Here is a 20,384-nt window from a genome sequence, read left to right on the forward strand (position 1 = left end):
AATAAGACTTTGTTGGGTGTGTTAAGTGGGTGGCATTTCAGTGTCATAGCATCTTGAAAATATTACATAATATTATTTAAATTGCATCTTAAAAATGGCATGAAATTATGGAGAAGTAACAAGTGTGTGTTTGTGTGAGGCTCATGTTCAGTTTAGTTGTTGGCTCTTTAAGGGCTCAACATCATTACTGTTTCAGTTTCACCAGGTGGGTTTCACGTCAGGGTTTAACTGTGAACTGGCCATCACTTTAAAGTTCATCGGAAACCACATTGGGTTGCAGGCAGTGCACAGACCACCTCTGCAGAAACAGAGAACTGCACAGTGCAAGTTTACCAACGTTGCTTAGACTTGGGCTACCGGTAATCTCTCTGTATCTCACTCTTTCATCTTTCATAGACTCATACAAGTTAAACCACAACCCCCCACCTCTGAGACACAGTAGTGACAGGTTATAGTTCCTGTTAAAGACTCCCCTCATGATATCATCATTATATTTCCTCACTCACATTATCCCAGCCAATTCATGGATTTCAGCCTTTGAATAAGACAACCTATCTTTTATTTATGCTACCTCTCCTCCTGAATACTAAGATTATGGGATGTTTTAGGAGTGTACTCATGCAAAAAAAAAAAAAAAAAAAAAAAAGTCAGCTTTGGCGTCTTGCAGTCTGGCTTATCAGATTGAAGCTAACTTTTTTCTTTTTACTTTTAAAGAAATAGTTAACCCCCACAAACAAACCATATTTGATATCAGTAAAATCTCTTCTGGTGGGTACAAAATCCACCCATATAAATCAGATTTTAGCAAAGGCATATGATATCCTAAAGGCTCAGCTTTTATACACATCTAATGAGACATGTAGCGATGAGACACAGATCATGGTAGGCTTCTCACACACATGCCCTCGCTTGTCATATTCACTTCCTATTGGTCATTTAGGTATCAGTCAGAACAGACAGCAGATAGGTCAGTGTGGACACACAACCTCTTTTAGGGAAGCATCACCATTTGACTGCAATTAGCCACAAGGATGGTCTTTATCTTGATGGTAGGTAGTTCACTGCCTTCGCGTTCACACATTAATAAAGGTCATATAAGTAAGTTCTGCTTAAGATGCACGTGATTATTGACCCCTGCGGAGAACCCCTGGTATCTCAATTCATATGTTCAAGGAGGAGGATTCACCCCTTCCTTACTAGGGTTAGGGTTAGGACAGCAGAAGTATTGCCCTTCTTCTGTTGCACGTGAAAAAAAGACTATTCAGACTGCACACTCATGTCTCAAAAATAAACCTGAACAACGTACATGGCATTGAACAAACTCCTAGTTGTTGATTTGGGAGAGATGCACTTACAGTTTCTGGCAACATATAGCTCTTTTTACCACAGAGGTTGAATGCACTCATTGTAAGTCCCTTTGGGCAAATGCGTCTGCCAAATCAATATGATTCAATATATATTTTTGAGAACATTAATCTTGGTCATGCGTAACACAATTGCTTCAGCATCATGATAAGAGGTGGCTAAGTTCCTCTTTCTCAGAGGCTATCAAATGCACACCACAACCTCAAAAATTCACATCTAGCTCAGTAAAGCTTGCTTGCAGTGATCTATAGATAGATTGGTTCTTAGCCAAAGTTGATTCAGGTATAGGTGAATATATGATTAAAAATGTGGTCAGGTCAGGTAATCTTGAACATTTACTTTTTGTCACCTGATTGTAACAAACAATGTGACGGTAATATGCTACAATCTAATACATAATAGCTGGCTGTGATTTAGCAAAATATCAGACCACTTATGTTTTATTCCACTCTTGCTTTTAAGGCATACGTCTCGTTCATCCGTTTAATCTAACAGTATGTCAGAGCAAGCCAGACCGCTTCTTCTGCTTCTCCGTTGACAGAAACCTCCCCCGTTCTCCACCCCCTCTGTATTTTTTTTCCTGCTTGTCTCTTGTCACAGCAGAGTTTGATAGACCAGAAGAGGAAACAGACGTTGTCTCTCCCCACCGAGATGTTTGGTGGTCGCCTCTGTTGCCTGAGCTACATCTTTACACACAGTGCTTTTCTGCTGCTTTGGGCCTGGCTCTATGGTACGTACACCTCTGCTCAGTGAGTTTATGCAGTTTTACTGTTATTAGAGGTATTTGTCTGCCTGACGCACTCTGTCATGAGCTCAGAATAGAGCATGTAGTTCAAGATTGCAGTATTTACTGCATGTCATCTGGGGAAATGACGTGTCTTACTTGGAAGATGCCTACAGTCTTTGTGTCTTGGGTTTGTGCAACTGCAAGAAGACTACATCTAAATAGCACCAATGGAAAATGCAGCTACGGTTTCAATACTATTGTAGTAATATGCAGATTTGAGAACTGGGACATTCCAGGAACCATATATTCAACTGTTAAAAAACAAACTTTTTTCTTCCCTCTTAACAAAAATATACTAATGATGCACAGCATTTGTTGAAAATATGAGCTCCCCACTTATTTGAGTGTTTATAATTTAATGAATAGGCAAACTATTGTATCTTGTGGTTCTTTATTAGCGGATATACTTGTGTGTTTTCTGGTACACTGTGTCAGCAAATTTTCTCCTGCATCTGCCTGGCAGAAAACTTCAAAATCTTGATGCAACTCTGGGATAGGTCATCCTTTCTCTTTCCTTCACTTCCTCTTTGACTTTTTAAAAAGAGTATTGCTTGTTGGAGTTAAAAACACTTGCTCTATATTGTTATACCTTATAGCATACCCATATATTAAATTCAGATAAATTACTGTTGATTTGTAGAGAATACACAGTAGTTGCTTAGATAGAAACAAGGGGGTGTGGATATTTTAAGAACATTTGCAGAAGTATATCTCAGTGCTGATAAAAACGTGTCTATTATTTACAATTGACAGATACAAGTCATCAGCGGACCTGTCAGGTCTGGCACCTGCTATTTAAGCAAACTGCACATTTCCTGACTCGCCCCCCACCAGCAGCAGCCGCACTGACCAAAAGTGATGCACACAATTGAACAAAGCTAGCTTTGGTGTTACATTTGTCTTTGGTTAGAATCTGTAGTTGCTTTTTCTTTTGAAATGATGCACTGGTGTCAGCTCTGTCTGTCATGAAGACTATTGTTGTGGGGTTCTGACTCTGGAGGTTCACTTGGTTTACATGACAATCCATCACCAACACTGAGACATTTATATTTTACTTTACAATTATATGTTCACTTGAAAATTAAATCTTAGTGTTAGTTTTTTTGTTTTTGTGTAAGTTCAGTAAGTTCTTTTTCAAAATGACAAAATAGGGTAATTGTCAGTTGATTGAAGTCCCAGCAATCTGATAATTTCAAAAACGACTCATCTCTTGATTTTCCACCCTAATAGTTGATATATGGTTAGGTAAACTTAATATGGTTAAGTTAAAGTAACTAACATTATTTGTAAAAGCCCCCCCCCCCCCCCCCCCCCTCCCCTCCACACACACACACACACACACACACACACACACACACACACACACACACAAATGTGTTTTGCTTATTGTTACTTCACTAGGATGTCTGAGTTTCACTGTGCAGAATGATGTATGTGCAGAGTTTGACACCAGAAATCTGTTTTTACATTCATCTGCTTATAGTGGAAAGTTTCTCTTTGCTCATCGAAAATTAAGTTTGAAAGTTTAGGGCATGTACCTACTAGCATGATTTGTGACATCACAACTAGTTTGGAGTCAATTGTGGTCCATTATACAGCTTTCATAGGTGTGATGCGGAAACTTGAAACCCCCAGTGCACAAACACGAAAAATGGACTTTTCAGTGAAGTAGGAGACATCTTGTGCCCAGCAGCTCAACTTCTGAAATGAAATATATTTGCATATTCATCAGTGAGGCAAATAGGAGAGATGTCATTTTAAGGAATTAATGAAGTAATTGGACTGTTTTTTATAGAAAAGACACATTATTATTCCAAGGTGAGTATTCTTTATGTGTCTAACAACATGTCTGGAGGGTCTCTTTAAGGAAAGGCTAATATCATTGTTAAAGGAAAACAATAGTAACTGTCTGTACCAGACAGGACAGGACAGGTCATTCATGTAATGTTGTCATTTTTTGTAATATTTTTATACTATGTCATGTCATGTATGTCATGAATATAATGCCGTGCTCTGTTTTGCTTTTCTACCACTACTTTATGTTGTGTTACATCAACATGTAGTGTTACACTTTGTATACTAGGCATAGTGGCTTTGGTTTTAGGTAATTAAATGATTTTTTGCTCTTACTCTATGAACATTTAAGAATATCTGCCACAAGGTTAAGAAACAAATGTTCAGTGACCTTTCAGAAAGATTATACTCACTTTGTTGTTTGCTCATGTGTTTCAGATGTGGAGGCTTCCAGTTGTGATCGTACCATCCATAAAAAAGTTGGAGACACTGTAGAGCTTCCGTCATGCTTACCAATTGAAGGGGTCAACTCAGCATTTTGGAAATATAACAATAAAAAAGTTGCAGACAAGGATGCAGATGTAACTCATCCTCAGTTCATGGGCAGAATAGACCTAAACCGTACAGATTTCAGTTTAACAGTGAGAAGACTGACTCTTCAAGATTCTGGTGTTTTCATTTTAGCCTCAGAGGTGAATGAAAAGCAAAGGCCCACAGTCTTCATCACTCTGCAAGTTCATAGTAAGATGCTTCTGTTTCTGTTAACCAAGTAACGTAATAAGTTTTAATTTACAACAGGCTATTTATTATTCATTCATGAATGTCATTCTGCAAGTGATACAAAAGCCCCTTAGCATTAAATGTGGGTTGTGTCAGATATTAAAATCATATTTGTTGATTTAATAGAAGTACACCCTGTGACACAGGGTTGAACCTCTAAAAATGTATCATCACATTTTAGAAGCAGAGCTCTGTGATCTGTTACCTATTATGAATATGAAATGGCACTATATTGCCATTTGTTATACAAAACTTTTTACTATCATCATGAATGAATCCAAAAAGAAAAAAAAGAAAGAAAATTTACTCTTTTGAAAATATTTTGAAAGGGTTTAAAGTCGCTATCTGAGTTATGCCTGTCAAGTTTTCTGTTCTCATGCTGCACATATGTGGTTTATAATGTGACAGTTCCACCACAGATCTACAACTCATAATGTGCAATCATTTTTGAATCATCAGGCCATTGATTTCACAAGGAAGTCAGGTCAGGTCAATGTTTTTGTATAGCCCAATATCATAAATAAGAAATCTGCCTCAGGAGGCTTTACAATCTGTACAGCAATACAACATCCTTTAGCCTTAGACCCTCAATTCGAATAAGGAAAAACTCCCTAAAAACCCTTTAAAAGGGAAAAAAAAATGGAAGAAACCTCAGAAAGAGCAATAGAGGAGGGACCGCTCTCTGAGGACGGACAGACATGCAACAGACTATGCGTGTACAAAATAGAAAAAGAAGGAAGGAAGTAAACAAAAGCAGGCATCTCATTTCTAGCTGCTGACTGTATTTTGTCGTCTGAAGTGATGACTGTCGCTAGCAGATTTCATGTAGCTCTGTGAGTGGGTTGAAAGCGTTGTCTTCAGCTGACTTTTTAATGTTTTTATGATTTGTTTTAAAACTAGAGGCCTGTAAAATAGTGATAAATAATTCAATATGATGGTTACATACTGGTTATCATGCTAAAATATTGAGGCTAAAGCTGCAAATACCAGACAAAAAGTCAGCATCTTTACCAGTTGATGATCCACGTAGAAGAAATGGAAGTGGAAGTCACATTGTTTGTTCAGTGTAAAGCTCGTTAGCCTTAGTATCACAATACTGTATTATAAATTAAAATGTTACTAAAATGTTATTTGTTCTAACATAACTGGGATGGTATGACAGCTTTTCTGCTGTGTTATCACCAGACTTGTATATAGTGAGGAATTGCCTTTGCTTCTTTCCTAAGACAAAATAAATATATTGTGCTGATTTATCATTTCCTTTTGTGGCCAGATAACATTCCGATGTCTTTAGCATCTCTAGCATCTTTGATCTAAGGCTCAAAATACTTCTTTGAGCAACCTCTGATCATTTTGTTTATTCAGATTTGTGATTTTTGGGAGCTTTGGGAGCACATAGAGGTCAAAAACTTAGGTTTTCCAGGTAAACTGCATTTAATGGTGGTCACTAATGTGAATTCTCTGTTCTGTCGAACAAATTCTGCTATACATGCATTTGCTGGTGTTTTATATGTACATGTATAATGGATTTGCAACATTCTTAATGTCTTATTCTCATTATCTTATTTTCTCTCTCCCTCTACTGCCTAATTAGAGCCCATAACGAAGCAGCCTATCCTGACTGTAAATTCCACCTGGCATGCTTTGAATGATTCCTGTACAGTTGTGCTGGAGTGCAGTGCACCCTCTGACAGAAATGTCTCCTACAACTGGACCGTGATGAACCAAACCAGTAGCGGCTCCAGGCTGCAGTACAATATCCAGCCAATTGATGGCAACATCAATTTCACTTGCACGATTTTCAATTCTGTCAGTGAGAAATCTGCATTTGAAACAGTGAAGTGTAGCAACAATACTTCCACTGAACTAGGTATATGCACAGAAATTAATATACTTCATTAGTGTTTAATTCCTGAGGGTGTTTTTAATATGTTTTTATGACATGTAAATGTATATATAATATATATACAATTTATTATATATATAATATAATTATAAATATAAATTGTTTCATGTGACTATCTGTAATTATATCTAAGATATCTACAAATGCATTTTGATTAATCACATTGCAATCGGACCAGTCAGCATGATAATCCAAGATTTCTGCCATTACAATCAAAGTAACATTATCTCAAAGTAATCACATTCTGAATAATACAACCAGTATAATATTATTTTCACTATTAAGTCATATGAAGCTTCAAATGACAGATAGTTTCATTTTAAAAAAATTCAGATGATTGTACAATGTAGTTCTGACTGGTCATAATTTCAAATAGACATTTTAAATACCTTGCAATTAAATTTATTTGAATTGTCTTTCTTGAAATCTGAAACTCAGATATTACCAGTCAAATTACTAATGCTTGCAGAGTTATAGTAGTCTATCAACTAAAGAGGAGATCTTGAATTTGAGTTATTATCGCTCAACTCCCTGTTCAGTTATCTGTCGTGTGAATCTGATGAATGCTAAAAACAGCTTGCTACACAGGATGAGCAGAACATCAAAGTGATGATAAAGGCGATAATGGCCTATGAGACTAGTGAAAACAGCATTTTCTGCATTTTACCAATGACTTTGTTTTTCGCTTTTACCTTCACTTCCACGGACAGACTTAATGCTTATCCTGAGTGTGGCTGCAGGAAGTTTGATGACTGTCACTGTGGTTGGTATAGCTGTGGGTGTTTGTCACTGCAAAAAAAGACGATCAGGTAAGAAACTCCTGAATGTGGGCCTTCATATGTTGGTAATTTTTCTTACAGATATATATATCTCTGTGTGTATGTGTAATAATAATTGAAGATTGACGCTTAACTTCAGAGCCAGTTTTTTGCCTTATTTGTGCTTTAAATTCTACCACCAGGCAGTGACTCAAATGAGCTCACAGTGTATGCTGATATCTGTGATATTGCACCTCAAGATGTAAGTATGCTTTATTGTGCACACATTACTTTGCACAAACCATCTGCCTCAGCTTTGATGAAATGCATAAATACACAGTATATGCATGTTTCACCCACTTTGTTATTTCTCTATGATATTTGTCTTTGTATAAATGCACATTTAAATTTCCAGGGGACCTCAACTACCATGAAGCCTTGCTCTGTGTATGAAACCGTTGATAGAGTCAACGCAGTCACACCTGCGGTAAGAGCAAAACTTTTCATTTGAAGAGATTTGGTGCAAAATGAAATGTAAACTTCATGAAAAAACCCTGATGAAATGAAAAAAAAAAAAAAAACACTTAGTCATTTTGAACATACAATTATTCACATTACGATAAAGATTGGTAGATAATTTGATTTAGTAAACACTGCCCATAGACCCTTTCATCTTATATTAAGAGGTCCTGAATGGCGAAATTATGCTTGTGATATTTCCATGATATTTTTTCTGTGATATTTGTCCTTTTATAAATGCACATTTAAATTTCCAGGGGACTTTAACTACCATGAAGCCTTGCTCCGTGTATGAAATCATTGATAACAGAGCCAACACAGTCACACCTGCAGTAAGAGCAAAACTTTCAGTTGAAGTCTTTGAGGCTCTTGCAGTTTGAGTTTATAATATTGCTACAATACACCTTTCCCTCCCTTTGTAATGACTCAGAACCTAGAAACCCAAAAGCATGAACTCAGAAACAGGAGCAATGTCCAATAATCTTTAATCAGTCCAAAAAAACAAGCAGAGGTCAAAACCAGGCAGACAGGCAGACAAATCCAAGGGACTAGGCAAAATCTTCAAATCCAGGAAACAGGTAACAGGAGAGCCCACAGATAGGCAAGGTAATGCTGGAAAGCTAGGCCTAAACACTAGACAATCTGGAAAGGGGTATAAGAATCTGGGCCAGTATATGAAGAGTGACTGATGAGCATAATGGGATCCAGGTGAGGAGATGGGCGGGGAAACTCAGGTGAGGGGAAGGAGGTGATTGCAGGGCAGATCGGGTGGCAGGATCTGCAATGACAGGAGAGTTAGTGATCAGGCAGGTGAACAGCATGAAAAATAGTCACTAAGAAGGTGAACTTGTGACACCCTTATACATATGACATGATAGTGCACATTTTTATGTTTATATCATTGCTTTTATGTAGGGGCAAAAAAAAAAATACTGTGAACATCAAATTTGAAGAGATTTGGTGCAAAATGAAATATATACCTCATGAAAAAAGTAATTCATACACTGATGAAATTAAAAAAACAGTCATTTTAAAAAATACAATTATGCACATTATGATAAAAGACTGGGTAGATAATTTGACTTAGTAAACACTGCTCACAGACCATTTCATCTAACATTGAGATGATGATCCCATATGATGAAATTATGCTTGTGACGTTACTTCTTCATTTTGCAGAAATTAATTTTAGAAATGAATTCTTAATAAGAATGAGTCTTACATCTGATTGTGACATTGGTGCTTTTTTCTTTTTCCCCTCCTTTTGTTGTCACACATCTAGCCCCAGACTGTGTATGACAAGATCCAGTTTAATCGCATAAGGAATCCCTCAATGTCACCATACCAAGAAGTTCCCTAGGGGATCACAACGTATAACACAAAATGTTTAAATATCCTATACTAAAAAAAAAAACGTTGACCAAGATAATTTGCTCGGAGCAACATTTGGAAATGACGCATTGCGAAACATCATGCTTTCTATAAATACCTTTGTCAATTTTGAGTATTGTGTATTTTGAGTATAAAAATTATTGCACCTTTTCCTATTATCATATTAGAAAAATGATGTTTTGAGAGTTGCAATTTCATTAACAGTGTAGAAAATTCTGTAAATATTATATTTATATTATATTTTTTAAATGTTATGTTGGTTTTGTATGTCTTCTAATGCAAGTACTGTACTCATTATATTTTACAATGTAAATATTTTGTGGATGCCGTGTCTGTGCAAAAGTGGCTGTATTGAATTTACTTTCATAATTTAATGGTGTAACAGTTTTGTAATGTCATCATTTTATTAAAGACTCTTGAATGATTCTTTACTGAAATGCATCACATACTGTGGAGGAACTCAAATTGCGTAATGATTTCCGGGGGGAAATTATGAAGAATTATAGCACATGCGTAACTCACATATGGAATTATTCATCCAAATCCTACAATAATAGGGAATAAATCCCTCCAAATTATGATTCTTATTATTATTCAAATTGACAGTTATTATTTTATCAGAGCAAGTCTCCTCAATACTCTTAATTATTGTTTTTAGAAGGTATAGGTCTTTTAAGGTTAAGTGATTGAGATGCAAGCACAAGAAAACAGCTTCAAGTTCACTTTTAGTTACACACACATTTATTACTAACATTACTGCTACAATTATTGAGCACTACAATAAATACAATGACTGAATGGCTGAGTTTTATTGTAGAGATAGCATGAGACACCTTATGAAATGGCTGTTACATGAAAGGCAGTGAGTCAAATCAAATCAGAGCTTAATTGTGATGTGACAATTAAAGAATTACCTGCTTCATAATCAAATTTGTTACATTAAAACCATGTGATTGTCTTAGTTGAAGCTTGATCAATCCTATACCACACACACAGTATTCATAGTACTTCATTTGTATAAGAAATTGTGTTGTAAATGCCTAACCTGATTACAAAAACAACAGCGGTCTCTAATAGACCCTTTTCAAAGCAGACATTTTGGCTTTTAAAAGCAGGAAAAGCACAGGTGTGAATAATAACATTAACAATGGCTCCATTCCATTAATTCCACTTTAGGCCAGATACTCATTCGCCTGGACAGGTTACAGTAGTTGATCACTGCCGCAGGTCATGGCTCTTTTTATGGCTTGCTATTGGTCTGCTAACATGCCACTCAGAAATTCATGCCAATTCAATTACTTGTTGCTCATTTCATCTTTTCACAGTTATTTCTGACAAAAATGTAACACATTTTTTTAATTGTTATTCAGGGGCACCTAAGTCTGCCTTTACTCTGCCCATCTCTCCCCTGGGATGGTAGGACTTACAAAACAGGGAAGTAATGGTTAGATAATCACAAAGTAATGAGGAACTACTTAGTACCAACTCAGCATGATGCAAAAAACAGTAGCTATACTCTTCCTGGGCTAAACATAAATATATTTACAATATCTCAGTAACATCTGACAATATAGCATCTCTCATCCATACTCCCAATAAGACACAACGATACTAACTGAAACAACAGAATAGCTCTTCTTCAGAAGAAATAAATCAATAATAAAATCAATCAAACTGTAAAAACAAAACACATTTGTGTCAAAGGGCTTTCTCACACATACTCGATTCACAAAAAATATTGCCTATGTAAATGTAAAAAAAACCCAACAACATAACAACAACAAAACCAGCTTAAGCCCATAATAGCGTAATGAAAATAGGAAAGTCTAAATTGAAACCACAGTAGACATATTTTCACATTAAAATAAATCAGTGTTTTGGGTTTTTTTGTGTGCGTGTTTTTTTTTTTTCTTTTTGCCTGTTTTTAAGGTACACTTAAAAGGAACAGTTTTACAAAAATAAAATTTATAATTTACAATTTCATTTGGCAGATGCTTTTATCCAAAGCGAGGTACATCTGAGAGCTAATAGAACACAAGCAGGGATCTAGTCAGAAGACAACAACATGAGTAAGTGTCATAAAGCTAAGTTCAAGTCTGACAGGATGCAGGTGCCAACAGGTAGTGCACAGAGGCAATGCATAGAGTGCATAGAGTGCATAGAAGCAGATTTTTCTCTTTTCCTTTTTTTGTGAAAGAGCTGGGTCTTCAGTCTTGATTGAGAGGGACTCTGGGACTCTGTGAATCAAACAGAGTTTGGTAATTCATTCCACCACTGGGGAACAACAGAAGAGAAGAGTCTAGCTAGTGACTTAGGGCCCTGTTGTGGTGGTGGTACCAGGCGCCTTTCATTGTTAGAGCGTAGTGAGCGGGAGGGAGCATAGACCTGAATGAGGGAGTTCAGGTAGGCAGGAGCTGTTTTAGTTGCTGTTTTGTAAGCAAGTGTCAGGGTTTTGAATTTGATGCAGGCAGCAAATGGGAGCCCGTGGAGGGATATGAACAGTGGGGAAATAAAAAAACTAAGAACCTTGGCACTTTCCAATGAAATGAATAGTTCAACATTTTGTTATCGCCCTTCTCATCTAACTCTCCCTGAAAGCAAATACACAAATTTCCCAAATGTTTTACCTTTTTTACAATAAGGTAGAAAACAGTAACACAGACAAGACATCCCACTAAACATTAGACGGTGATAAAATTAAAAAGACAGGCAAATACAAATATAAATACAAATACAAAAACACCCTTCAAAACTATAAATGAGGTGTAGTCAATATCATGAACACCTGTACTATCATTTGTAATCTTTTGGTGAGTGATGATTCACCAGATTTTTGAAGCAGGGGTTTATGGAGTTTAGTGGGCTGCATTACATTGTACAGGTGTTCATTATATTGTGTCCACTCTCTGCAGATGATATCAAAATACATTTGTTTCTTTCATTCACCCTGCTTTCACTTCCAAAAATATACAACATGCAGTTTTTACTAATTCTAATTTTGTGATTTTACCAATACAATACACTATACTCCTAATACTGCTTGATGTTTTTGTAGCACAGCCATCTAGCATCTTCAAACTTGTGTCTTTTATAATTCTCAAGCTGGCTGTGAGAGAAAACAAAAATAAATAATGGCATTGCGTAATCACTCATTGCTACAAATCTACAAAAAACAGTTGTGTTTATAAAGCAGAACAAAGAAAGACAGATGCGTACCTTTAGATTATGATGGATTATTTGGTGAACACAGTCTTCCTGAAAATTATAGAAGAATCCAAATAAGTGAGACTGTCCCCCCAAGAAAAACAACACAAGAGGTTGTAATGTCAGTCACCCACATACGACCTATAGTTACGTTTGAGTGACAGATGCCATTTAGTGGCCATAGTAATTATGACCCGGAGCAATGACACAATTCAGATGACGTCTATGTCGACAATTTTCCTCATTCAAAGGAGGTAGAGTGGATGGAGGCCATATTTATTAAGAGTCATTTGTAACAGTTTTGAAAAGCACAGCAAATGATGTTGTTCTGCCGATTACTGCCTATTGGGGCGCCAGATTAGAAAACACTCCTATATGTCATTCTGGTGTGCATAGACAAACAACGTATTTGGTCGTATTGGAGGACTTGTTAGAATAAGTTGTTAAAGTGACCATTTCAGTCTCAAAATGGCTATTACATACCGCAGAGGTAATCCCATACAGTTTTGATCTTATCTGTAATTACAAGAAACAATGCAGTGTCAACATGCAGTAGTATTCACTACACAAGCATGTATATATTTTACATATTTAAACATATTTTTTTTTACAATATGTTGTGAACACTGTAAACTCAAACTTATGAGCTAATATGAGTTAAAAAGCAAGAAATCAAAATCTTCTAAGAGTGAATCAGAAAGTCTTAAAGTTTGTGATGTTTAGTATCTTAGTGGGTTAATTTGTGGGTTAGAGCTGAGTGTGAAAACAGGAGGGGTTATGACAGTAACTATGACTGAAAAAAGAAAGTGTTGCATGGAAATCAAGAGAAACCACAACCCAGAGTTTAGAATTTTCTCGGCCCATGACCCTTTGTTCTCATGACATCAGCAGTCAGAGAAATGCCTCACGTCAAATTGAGTATACAGTACATCTATACCTGAATATAAAGTATTCAAGTGGAACATTTTTTTCTTTCTTGCGGTTCTCAAACTTTAGTATTGTGAAGTTCCAAAATTTGTTATACATTATAGCTTCTATTTTTTTTGAAAAAAAATCTTGCTCCCAGATCTCAAAAATTAATATAACTACTACAATATTTGTTATTTATTATAATGCCAAAATTTGTTAAAGAGTCCCCACTCAAATTTTGGTATGGCACCCCCAAAATGTTATTTCCTATAATCCTACAACTTATTACAGAGCCTGGGAGGGGCCAGGGAGAAAAAAATAACTAATTTGTGTTCTTGATTTGATAATTCGTGCTCTCAATTTTATTTTGATCATGGATATACTTTGGGTTTTGGCTTGTAAGCACAACACTATATTATCTGAGACCCCTTAAACAAGAGCACAAATTATAAAACTGGGAGTACAAATTATTACATTTTATTTTTATTTATTTCTATTTAATCTTTATTTAACCAGGCAAATCATTAAGAAGAAATTCTTATTTACAATGGCAGCCTGGCAAAAGGCAAAGCCTCTTGAGGGTAGGGACTAAAAAGAAGTGAAAAGTTAAAAAAAAAACAAAACAGCAGTACACATTCAAACATTTCCAACACACTCACTACTTGCATACAATCACAACGAGCATTACATGTGACAACAAGAATTACATTAATTATATGCAGTCTAGCACACATGCATCGGGCAGGTAGTTAGCAGACAACGGCATGAGGCAATACAACAATAGAACAAGAGTAACAGTACGACAAACATGCAAAGCAAAACAGCAGCAAGAGAGCAAGAATATGCATGGGACAACAGTAAATAGCAGATAGACAGAGGTTATGGAATATTAGTGGCTCGGGAAACAGCAGCATGTAATATACATAATAGAGTCCTTAAAAGCTGATGTTCCAGTCTATGGCTGCAGCAGACCAGAATGACGACCGACCAAATACGATATTTGTTTTGGGAACTTTTGACAGAATATGGTGTGCAGAACGGGAAAATCGAGAGCACTGATTAGGTGTTTTTTTTCTTTTTTCCATGACCCCTCCAAGGCTCCGTAACTTATTATGACCAAAATATCCTTGCCTGCCTCCAGATTAGTTGGGTGGACATTTTGGAATTTAAGATGCAACATGGCACAAAATTCACATTCTCAGGGCTGTTTGTTTGTTTGTTTACTAGAGAATATTGACAGTTGCAGAAGCAGTGTCTGATGTATTGTACACGTTACATTTTAAAATCAGTGCTTATAGTGATAAAACAAGAACAACAACCATCCATGACAACACACAGACAAATAGACTAATAAAACAAAATAAAATGTAAAACATTTACATTTACAGTTCTGTTCTGGTGCCCTGTTATACTTAATATGAAGGTGGAGACCCTCTTTATGCTGAAGTTTCTTTGCGTTAGCTCAGCTGAGATTCCTTTGGAAAAGGGAAGGCAAACGAGAGAATTTTCCTAAAAAGAATGATGTTTTCCTCTCACCTTTGCAAAGGTATATTATTACAACTGCTACAACTCCCAAGAAAATTCCCAAGAAAACACAAAGACCACATCTCAACCTGCATTGAACCTGGTGTTGAGTTTGTGGTTTTCCATCTGCAAATATATAGAAGAGAGAACAACAAAAAGTTAGTTTCTCAGAACTACACTAGCACAGCTTTCCCCTCTAAAACAGACATGGCTGAAGGATATGGAGAAACACAAATCTCTTTCTAATTATGGTGTGTCCCAACATGTTTGTACTGTATATATTGTATGGTATGTTATGGTACTTCATAATACTGTACTATTACTTGTAGTCTATTCTCTCATACTGCAGCATATTGTTTTATATAATATGTTATGGTGCATCATATTGTATCAGGCAGTAGTGGGCCCCTGAACTCCAGAGACCCTGAAAGCTCTAATTTATTAACTGTTTTGCGCTAGTTTATTTTTTTTTAAAAATTTGGGGGAAAGTGCACCATTAAATGACGTGATGATATTGACTGACACAATAATGCAAGCGTACCTTCATAACCTGCTCTTTTTTTGAGGCCATATAGTACTGTACTGTACTGCATTGAATCATGTCATGTTGTATTGTGTTGTTTTGTGATGTTTAGTATCACTTTGTACCATGTGAATCATGCATGGAATCGGCCCCTTTTACATCTATAAAGAGAATATTTTGCTGAGGAAATATGTCACAATTTTGCATTTTAAGTAAAGTCCCATTGCAGTTTTTCTTCCTTCTATGTTGTATTGTATACAACATCTAGCCAAGGGCACAGTCAAGTCTCTCCTCTGCTGTCAATTCAACCAAACCATACACTGCTACCTTTTTGCTACATGTTATTCAAACCTAGGTTTTGTGGCTGCATCATTACATTAAATCTACATCTTTTAGACAATAATTTAGTATGCCTCATCATATTGTATCATATTGCATGGTATCATGTTGTCTCATTTAAATCCATTGTGACCTTACCATTACACTCTGGAGTGACAACCCTTGAGGTGTTCTCCTTATTCCTGCTGGAGATGCAGGTGATTTGGACAGGGATCTGCTTCTTGTAGAAAAATGTTGAATGAAGTCCAGGTTTGACTTGAGGATGACTCATATTGAAGATAGTCACGTTGGAAGAGTTAACATGCCAGGAGAAGACAACATCTTCACTAGCAGATATACAATGCAAGCCGATCCAACAGCCTTCCTCTGCAGATGAATTGAAGAGTGTCTTTATGGTTGGTTTCTGGAGGTGTTCTGGAGGGAAATAATTTGGGATTATGAGTTAAACATGGATATATTTTCACCAAAATTTCAAAACCTAACTGCTGAGCACCCCCTGACTCTAGACACCAACCACTCAGAAGCAAAATATTTGCAACTTGCTAAACTTGGTGAGGAAAGAACGGAAAACTAGAATAACAGTCTACAGTAATGCTAGTAGCTGTGAGGCTGTAATTAGGCACAGTAATGCTTTGACCTAAATGCTGACATCAGCATGCAGGTATAATGTTTACTAGTTTCACCCTCTTAGTGTAGCATGTTAGCGTACTAAAATTAAAAATTGCTAATTAGCACTTCAGCACAAAGTACATCTGAAGCTGAACGGAATTAGTTTTGCAGGTATTTGGTCATAAACATAAAGTATTGGACAAATTGAAAATTTGATGAAAGATGAAAAATCAGTAGATCACCAAATTTATTACAATTCATCTTGAGGGAGGACATGAATGTCTGAACCAAATTTCATAGCAATACATCTAATAGCTGTTGAGAGATTTCACCCAAAACCACTAATGTGGACCTCCTGGGAAGAATAAATGTCTGTACAAAATTCTGTAAATTTTGGTTCATACACGTATGCTTCGCCATACATGGTAAATGATTGTTATTCTTCTGTCCCCCCTCCCCCTTTCCCTCTCTTTTTCTCTCTCTCAACCCAACCGGTCAAAGCAGATGGCCGCCCACCAAGAGCCGGGTTCTGCTTGAGGTTTCTACCCGTTAAAGGGGAGTTTTTCCTCACTGCTGTCGCCAAGTGCTTGCTCATGGGGGAATTGTTGGGTCTCTGTAAATTAAAGAGTACGGTCTTGACCTGCTCTATGTGAAAAGTGCCTTGAGATGACTTTTGTTGTGATATGGCGCTATATAAATAAAAATTGATTGATTGATTGAAATTCTTCTTCAAATTTAAAATCCGACATAACTTCATGGTAATACTAAATTTCTGTTTCACTCAGTTGGTAACACGTGAGCAATAAGACGGTTCCAGCAATAAACCTACATGCAATGACCAGATTATATCGCTCTGCTGGAACTCGCCAAGGAACTTCCTTCCGGGGAAACAAAAAGAGGGTACTTTGTACTAAATAGGAGGTAACTTTGAAAAATACCAACTTAATTTGACTACCAAGATTCCTCAAGCTTCATATTAGTTTCAGACGAAGTTTGAAATGCTTTTTTGCGCAGAACGAGGGCAGTCGATTTTGGCCCCTGTTTCTTAAGGCTAATTTATGGTAGGCCGCTCTACACTTTTGATCATTGTTGCTCGACAGAAATTAAAGAATCGTGTAACATTTTCAATTTATGGTAGGTCGCTCAACACTTTTGGTAAGTATCGCTCAACATAAATGACGTATTTTCAACAGAAAAAAAGTGTTGATCAACACCTTCCTTCCACATACATAATGGCATGTCAGTATTGTATTAAGATAGACTTGGAAAAAACCTCAACCTATCCTTTAAGTAAAGCTGACTTTCTGTGAAAATACAATGTGTGACACTATCTTCAGTAGTCATACTTACGTGTCACCTCGAGCTTGATCTTGTTTACTATGCTCTTTTTCTCAGTGTTGATGAGGTCTACAGTGTATTCCATGGCATCATCTTCGGTCAAATTATGGATTGTCAAATCACCTTAAGAATAAAAAGCATTGAAAGGACACTATCAAGAGAGAAGTGGCTTCCTATGGCACATTATGAGGAAATAAAACCTTGATACGCACCTGTGGAGACGTTGAGACTGAGTCTCCCTTTATACCGAGGCAAGCGATTAGTGTTTTCCTTCCCATCCTGATACGTGGCAATCCAAGTGCTGTTTAGGAATATTGACCACTTGATTTTGGAGAGACGCCATGATGAGTTGCCATTTGAGGGCAAGGTAACATTCTCTCCAAGGTAGCCAGTGGCTCCCTCGAGGGATTCAACTAGTATCACTGTAAAAACAATGATAAAAAGATTCAGAATCATATCGAGTCTCACAGGTTTTATAGTAAAGCGGCAGAAGAAGCTGAAGAAAAGCAACACTTCCCTAAATACTGCTGATCTTTGCTGAAATTTTAAAGAAACAATGCAAAGAGAATTTGGGCTATACATGTTTTAATTGCTCATTTTAGGGTATTTTAAAGAAACCTAGTCTGGTTTGTTTAGATTTTACTTCTCTAAATAAGATAATGATGTGATGGCCATCTTTTATTTCCAGATTCAACATTGAGAACTATTAGGTGCTGTACTGAGACAAGAGACAAAGCCAGGACAAAGTTCAAAGGTAGGGAAATATTTCAGATCACACAAATCTATTCATTGAACTTGTGTTTTTGTCATCTTTATGTGTCAGTATTTAGCTACTTGTGAACAAATTAAAAACTATCATTTAGACATTTTTCAGGATAGAGTAGATATAAATACATACACATGTAAATACAGTTTATAATCATGGGTCACATCACTAAATATCATTACTTAAACAACACCACTCTAAACATCCAAGTTCAATTTTTGAAGATGACTAATTAAGTTCATTCTGTTGTTCATCACCATGATGCCATGTTGATTAATCACATGCTGTACTTTCTGTTTTCATTTTAACGGAGTATTAGTGTTCAAAATAATTGAAATGCTTCCTTTCTTTTTAACATTAAACTCTAAGAAAACGTGAGATACATTTTAACGTATGAGTGACAAAAACTATCTGTCAGTTCTCTTTAGGTTTAAGAGCCCCCCAGTCATTGTTTTTTTTTTTTTTGCCTCAGGAAGATGTCAAAGTCCTAACTTCCTGACTTCTTATCTTCGCTCTTTATGCTCTTTTCTGTTCTGAAATGTCACTTTAAATATCACAAAGTTTTTGAAAGTTTGGCACATCAGCCGCCACTTGATATTTTCAGCAAATGAAAGCAGGACCTACCTTGAATGAGTAGAATGTGGAGGATTTGTTGTCTCATTGTTACTGAGAAACGACACACAGAGAGAGAGCGTACTGTTGTGAACTTCCTTATTCACACAAATCATGTGCATGCGTGGGCTCAAAGTAGTCATTGTGTGATAAGCTCTTCACTCACATTTTATTAAATATATATATGTTTTGTTACTCTCTGGATATTTTTCTTCACTTTTATTCTAAATAAAAGTTGGTTATCTCGTTTATCAGCTTTTTTAAAAAAATTCCCCATCACTCAGAGTAAAGTTAGACTAAATAGTTCATTTTCTGTTTTGTAGTATCCCTACTTTGTATTATTTCAGGGTATTTTCTTTAGTTTGGTGGAAAATTACTGTAGATTCATGGTGTTGTAATAAAATGGAAACGTTTACCGTTCATGTTAACACTTCAGTCACTCCCACACACTTAAACGTCACTTCACTAAGGAAGAAAACTCAAAGACAACTTGGGACTCAAAAGGGTGACATTATTTATTAAAAACCTTTCACATCAACTCAGTTCTAAACACAGTGTAACAGTAAATAGAATGTGTTTGTTAGGGAGCTTAGAATCAATACAACAAAGTGACGGCAGAACAAATCGATCAATAAACAGGAAAAGCACAACCTTACCTTCCAAAACTGCATCAAAATGTACATGTAAACTGTGAGTGACACAACAATCTCTCTCTTTAGTGTAGAAAAGGACATCTTTGAGTAGCAAAAAGACACACAAATGTACACACAAAAAACTCAACCCATGGCCGGATTAAACTGTTTGGGGTTGAACATGTGTTGTTGTGCCCCTGTTGACTGTCAATACGGCAGGTTCATTATTTCCCACAGACAACCAGAAACCAACTAGTCCACTAGAGCTGGAATTATTAGTCTATTAATCAACATAAAATCAAACTGCAACAATTTTGATAATCAATTCATTGTCACAAAAGAAACACTTTGAATATGTTCACTTGTGCCTTGTGCATTGGGGAACTGTAATGGGCATATTTCAGGTCAGTTGGGGCTGAAGACTAAAAGTTTGAAAATGATTAAAATCCAGGGGTGTTGAGTTAGAAAGAAGTGAGGTTACTAGACTTCTGTGGCCTTGCTCCTCATTTCTGCTTGACGCTATAGCAACTTGATGCTATGTTAGCAGTTACTAGCATAATGCACCAGAATCTCAGACCCAACAGTTGATGGTTGAGTTGCATTGTGGGTAATGTTGGCACCAGCTTT

General features: G+C 36.4%; 3 protein-coding genes across 9 annotated transcripts in view; 1 reads left to right on the forward strand and 2 right to left on the reverse strand.

Moving 5' to 3' along the window:
- The first annotated feature begins 1,031 nt into the window (after window positions 1-1,031).
- Window positions 1,032-9,738, forward strand: LOC121889917 (SLAM family member 9-like). The gene is made up of 9 exons (XM_042402151.1): window positions 1,032-1,049; window positions 1,966-2,095; window positions 4,385-4,687; window positions 6,321-6,596; window positions 7,343-7,441; window positions 7,594-7,652; window positions 7,806-7,877; window positions 8,167-8,241; window positions 9,192-9,738. Exons 1-9 carry the CDS (start codon window positions 1,032-1,034, stop codon window positions 9,267-9,269), a joined length of 1,110 nt encoding a protein of 369 aa, XP_042258085.1. The 3' UTR covers window positions 9,270-9,738.
- Window positions 7,884-19,212, reverse strand: si:cabz01074946.1. 6 transcript variants are annotated; one of them, XM_042402370.1, is made up of 8 exons: window positions 19,138-19,212; window positions 17,960-18,169; window positions 17,760-17,870; window positions 15,939-16,214; window positions 14,951-15,064; window positions 12,989-13,021; window positions 12,518-12,556; window positions 7,884-8,687 (listed from the first exon to the last, which is right to left on the reverse strand). In XM_042402370.1, exons 1-7 carry the CDS (start codon window positions 19,172-19,174, stop codon window positions 12,525-12,527), a joined length of 813 nt encoding a protein of 270 aa, XP_042258304.1. In that variant the 5' UTR covers window positions 19,175-19,212; the 3' UTR covers window positions 7,884-8,687; window positions 12,518-12,524. The 6 variants fall into 6 exon arrangements, 5 of the variants coding, with proteins under 5 accessions (XP_042258304.1, XP_042258303.1, XP_042258307.1 ...); XM_042402369.1 differs by lacking the exon at window positions 7,884-8,687 and adding an exon at window positions 11,501-11,538; XM_042402373.1 differs by lacking the exon at window positions 7,884-8,687 and adding an exon at window positions 11,604-12,407.
- Window positions 19,213-19,622: 410 nt separating this feature from the next.
- LOC121888971 (vang-like protein 2) overlaps window positions 19,623-20,384 on the reverse strand; it is a 13,784-nt gene continuing 13,022 nt past the window's right edge. For both annotated transcript variants that reach the window (XM_042400616.1, XM_042400615.1), the window contains exon 8: window positions 19,623-20,384. This exon is cut by the window's right edge and continues 1,913 nt beyond it. The gene's annotated coding sequence lies outside the window, so the exon portion shown is untranslated.

This window comes from Thunnus maccoyii, chromosome 22 (assembly GCF_910596095.1).
Source record: "Thunnus maccoyii chromosome 22, fThuMac1.1, whole genome shotgun sequence".
NCBI lineage: Eukaryota > Metazoa > Chordata > Actinopteri > Scombriformes > Scombridae > Thunnus > Thunnus maccoyii.

Coding starts and splice junctions, on each gene's coding strand:
- si:cabz01074946.1 (XM_042402368.1), bottom strand. CDS start 19,174: ATGAGACAACAAATCCTCCACATTCTACTCATTCAAG. Junction 18,170..19,137: donor CCACATTCTACTCATTCAAG/GTAGGTCCTGCT, acceptor TTGTTTTTACAG/TGATACTAGTTGAATCCCTC. Junction 15,065..15,938: donor TGTCACTCCAGAGTGTAATG/GTAAGGTCACAA, acceptor ATATATTTGCAG/ATGGAAAACCACAAACTCAA.
- LOC121889917 (XM_042402151.1), top strand. Junction 7,442..7,593: donor CTGCAAAAAAAGACGATCAG/GTAAGAAACTCC, acceptor TTCTACCACCAG/GCAGTGACTCAAATGAGCTC. Junction 7,878..8,166: donor TCAACGCAGTCACACCTGCG/GTAAGAGCAAAA, acceptor TTAAATTTCCAG/GGGACTTTAACTACCATGAA.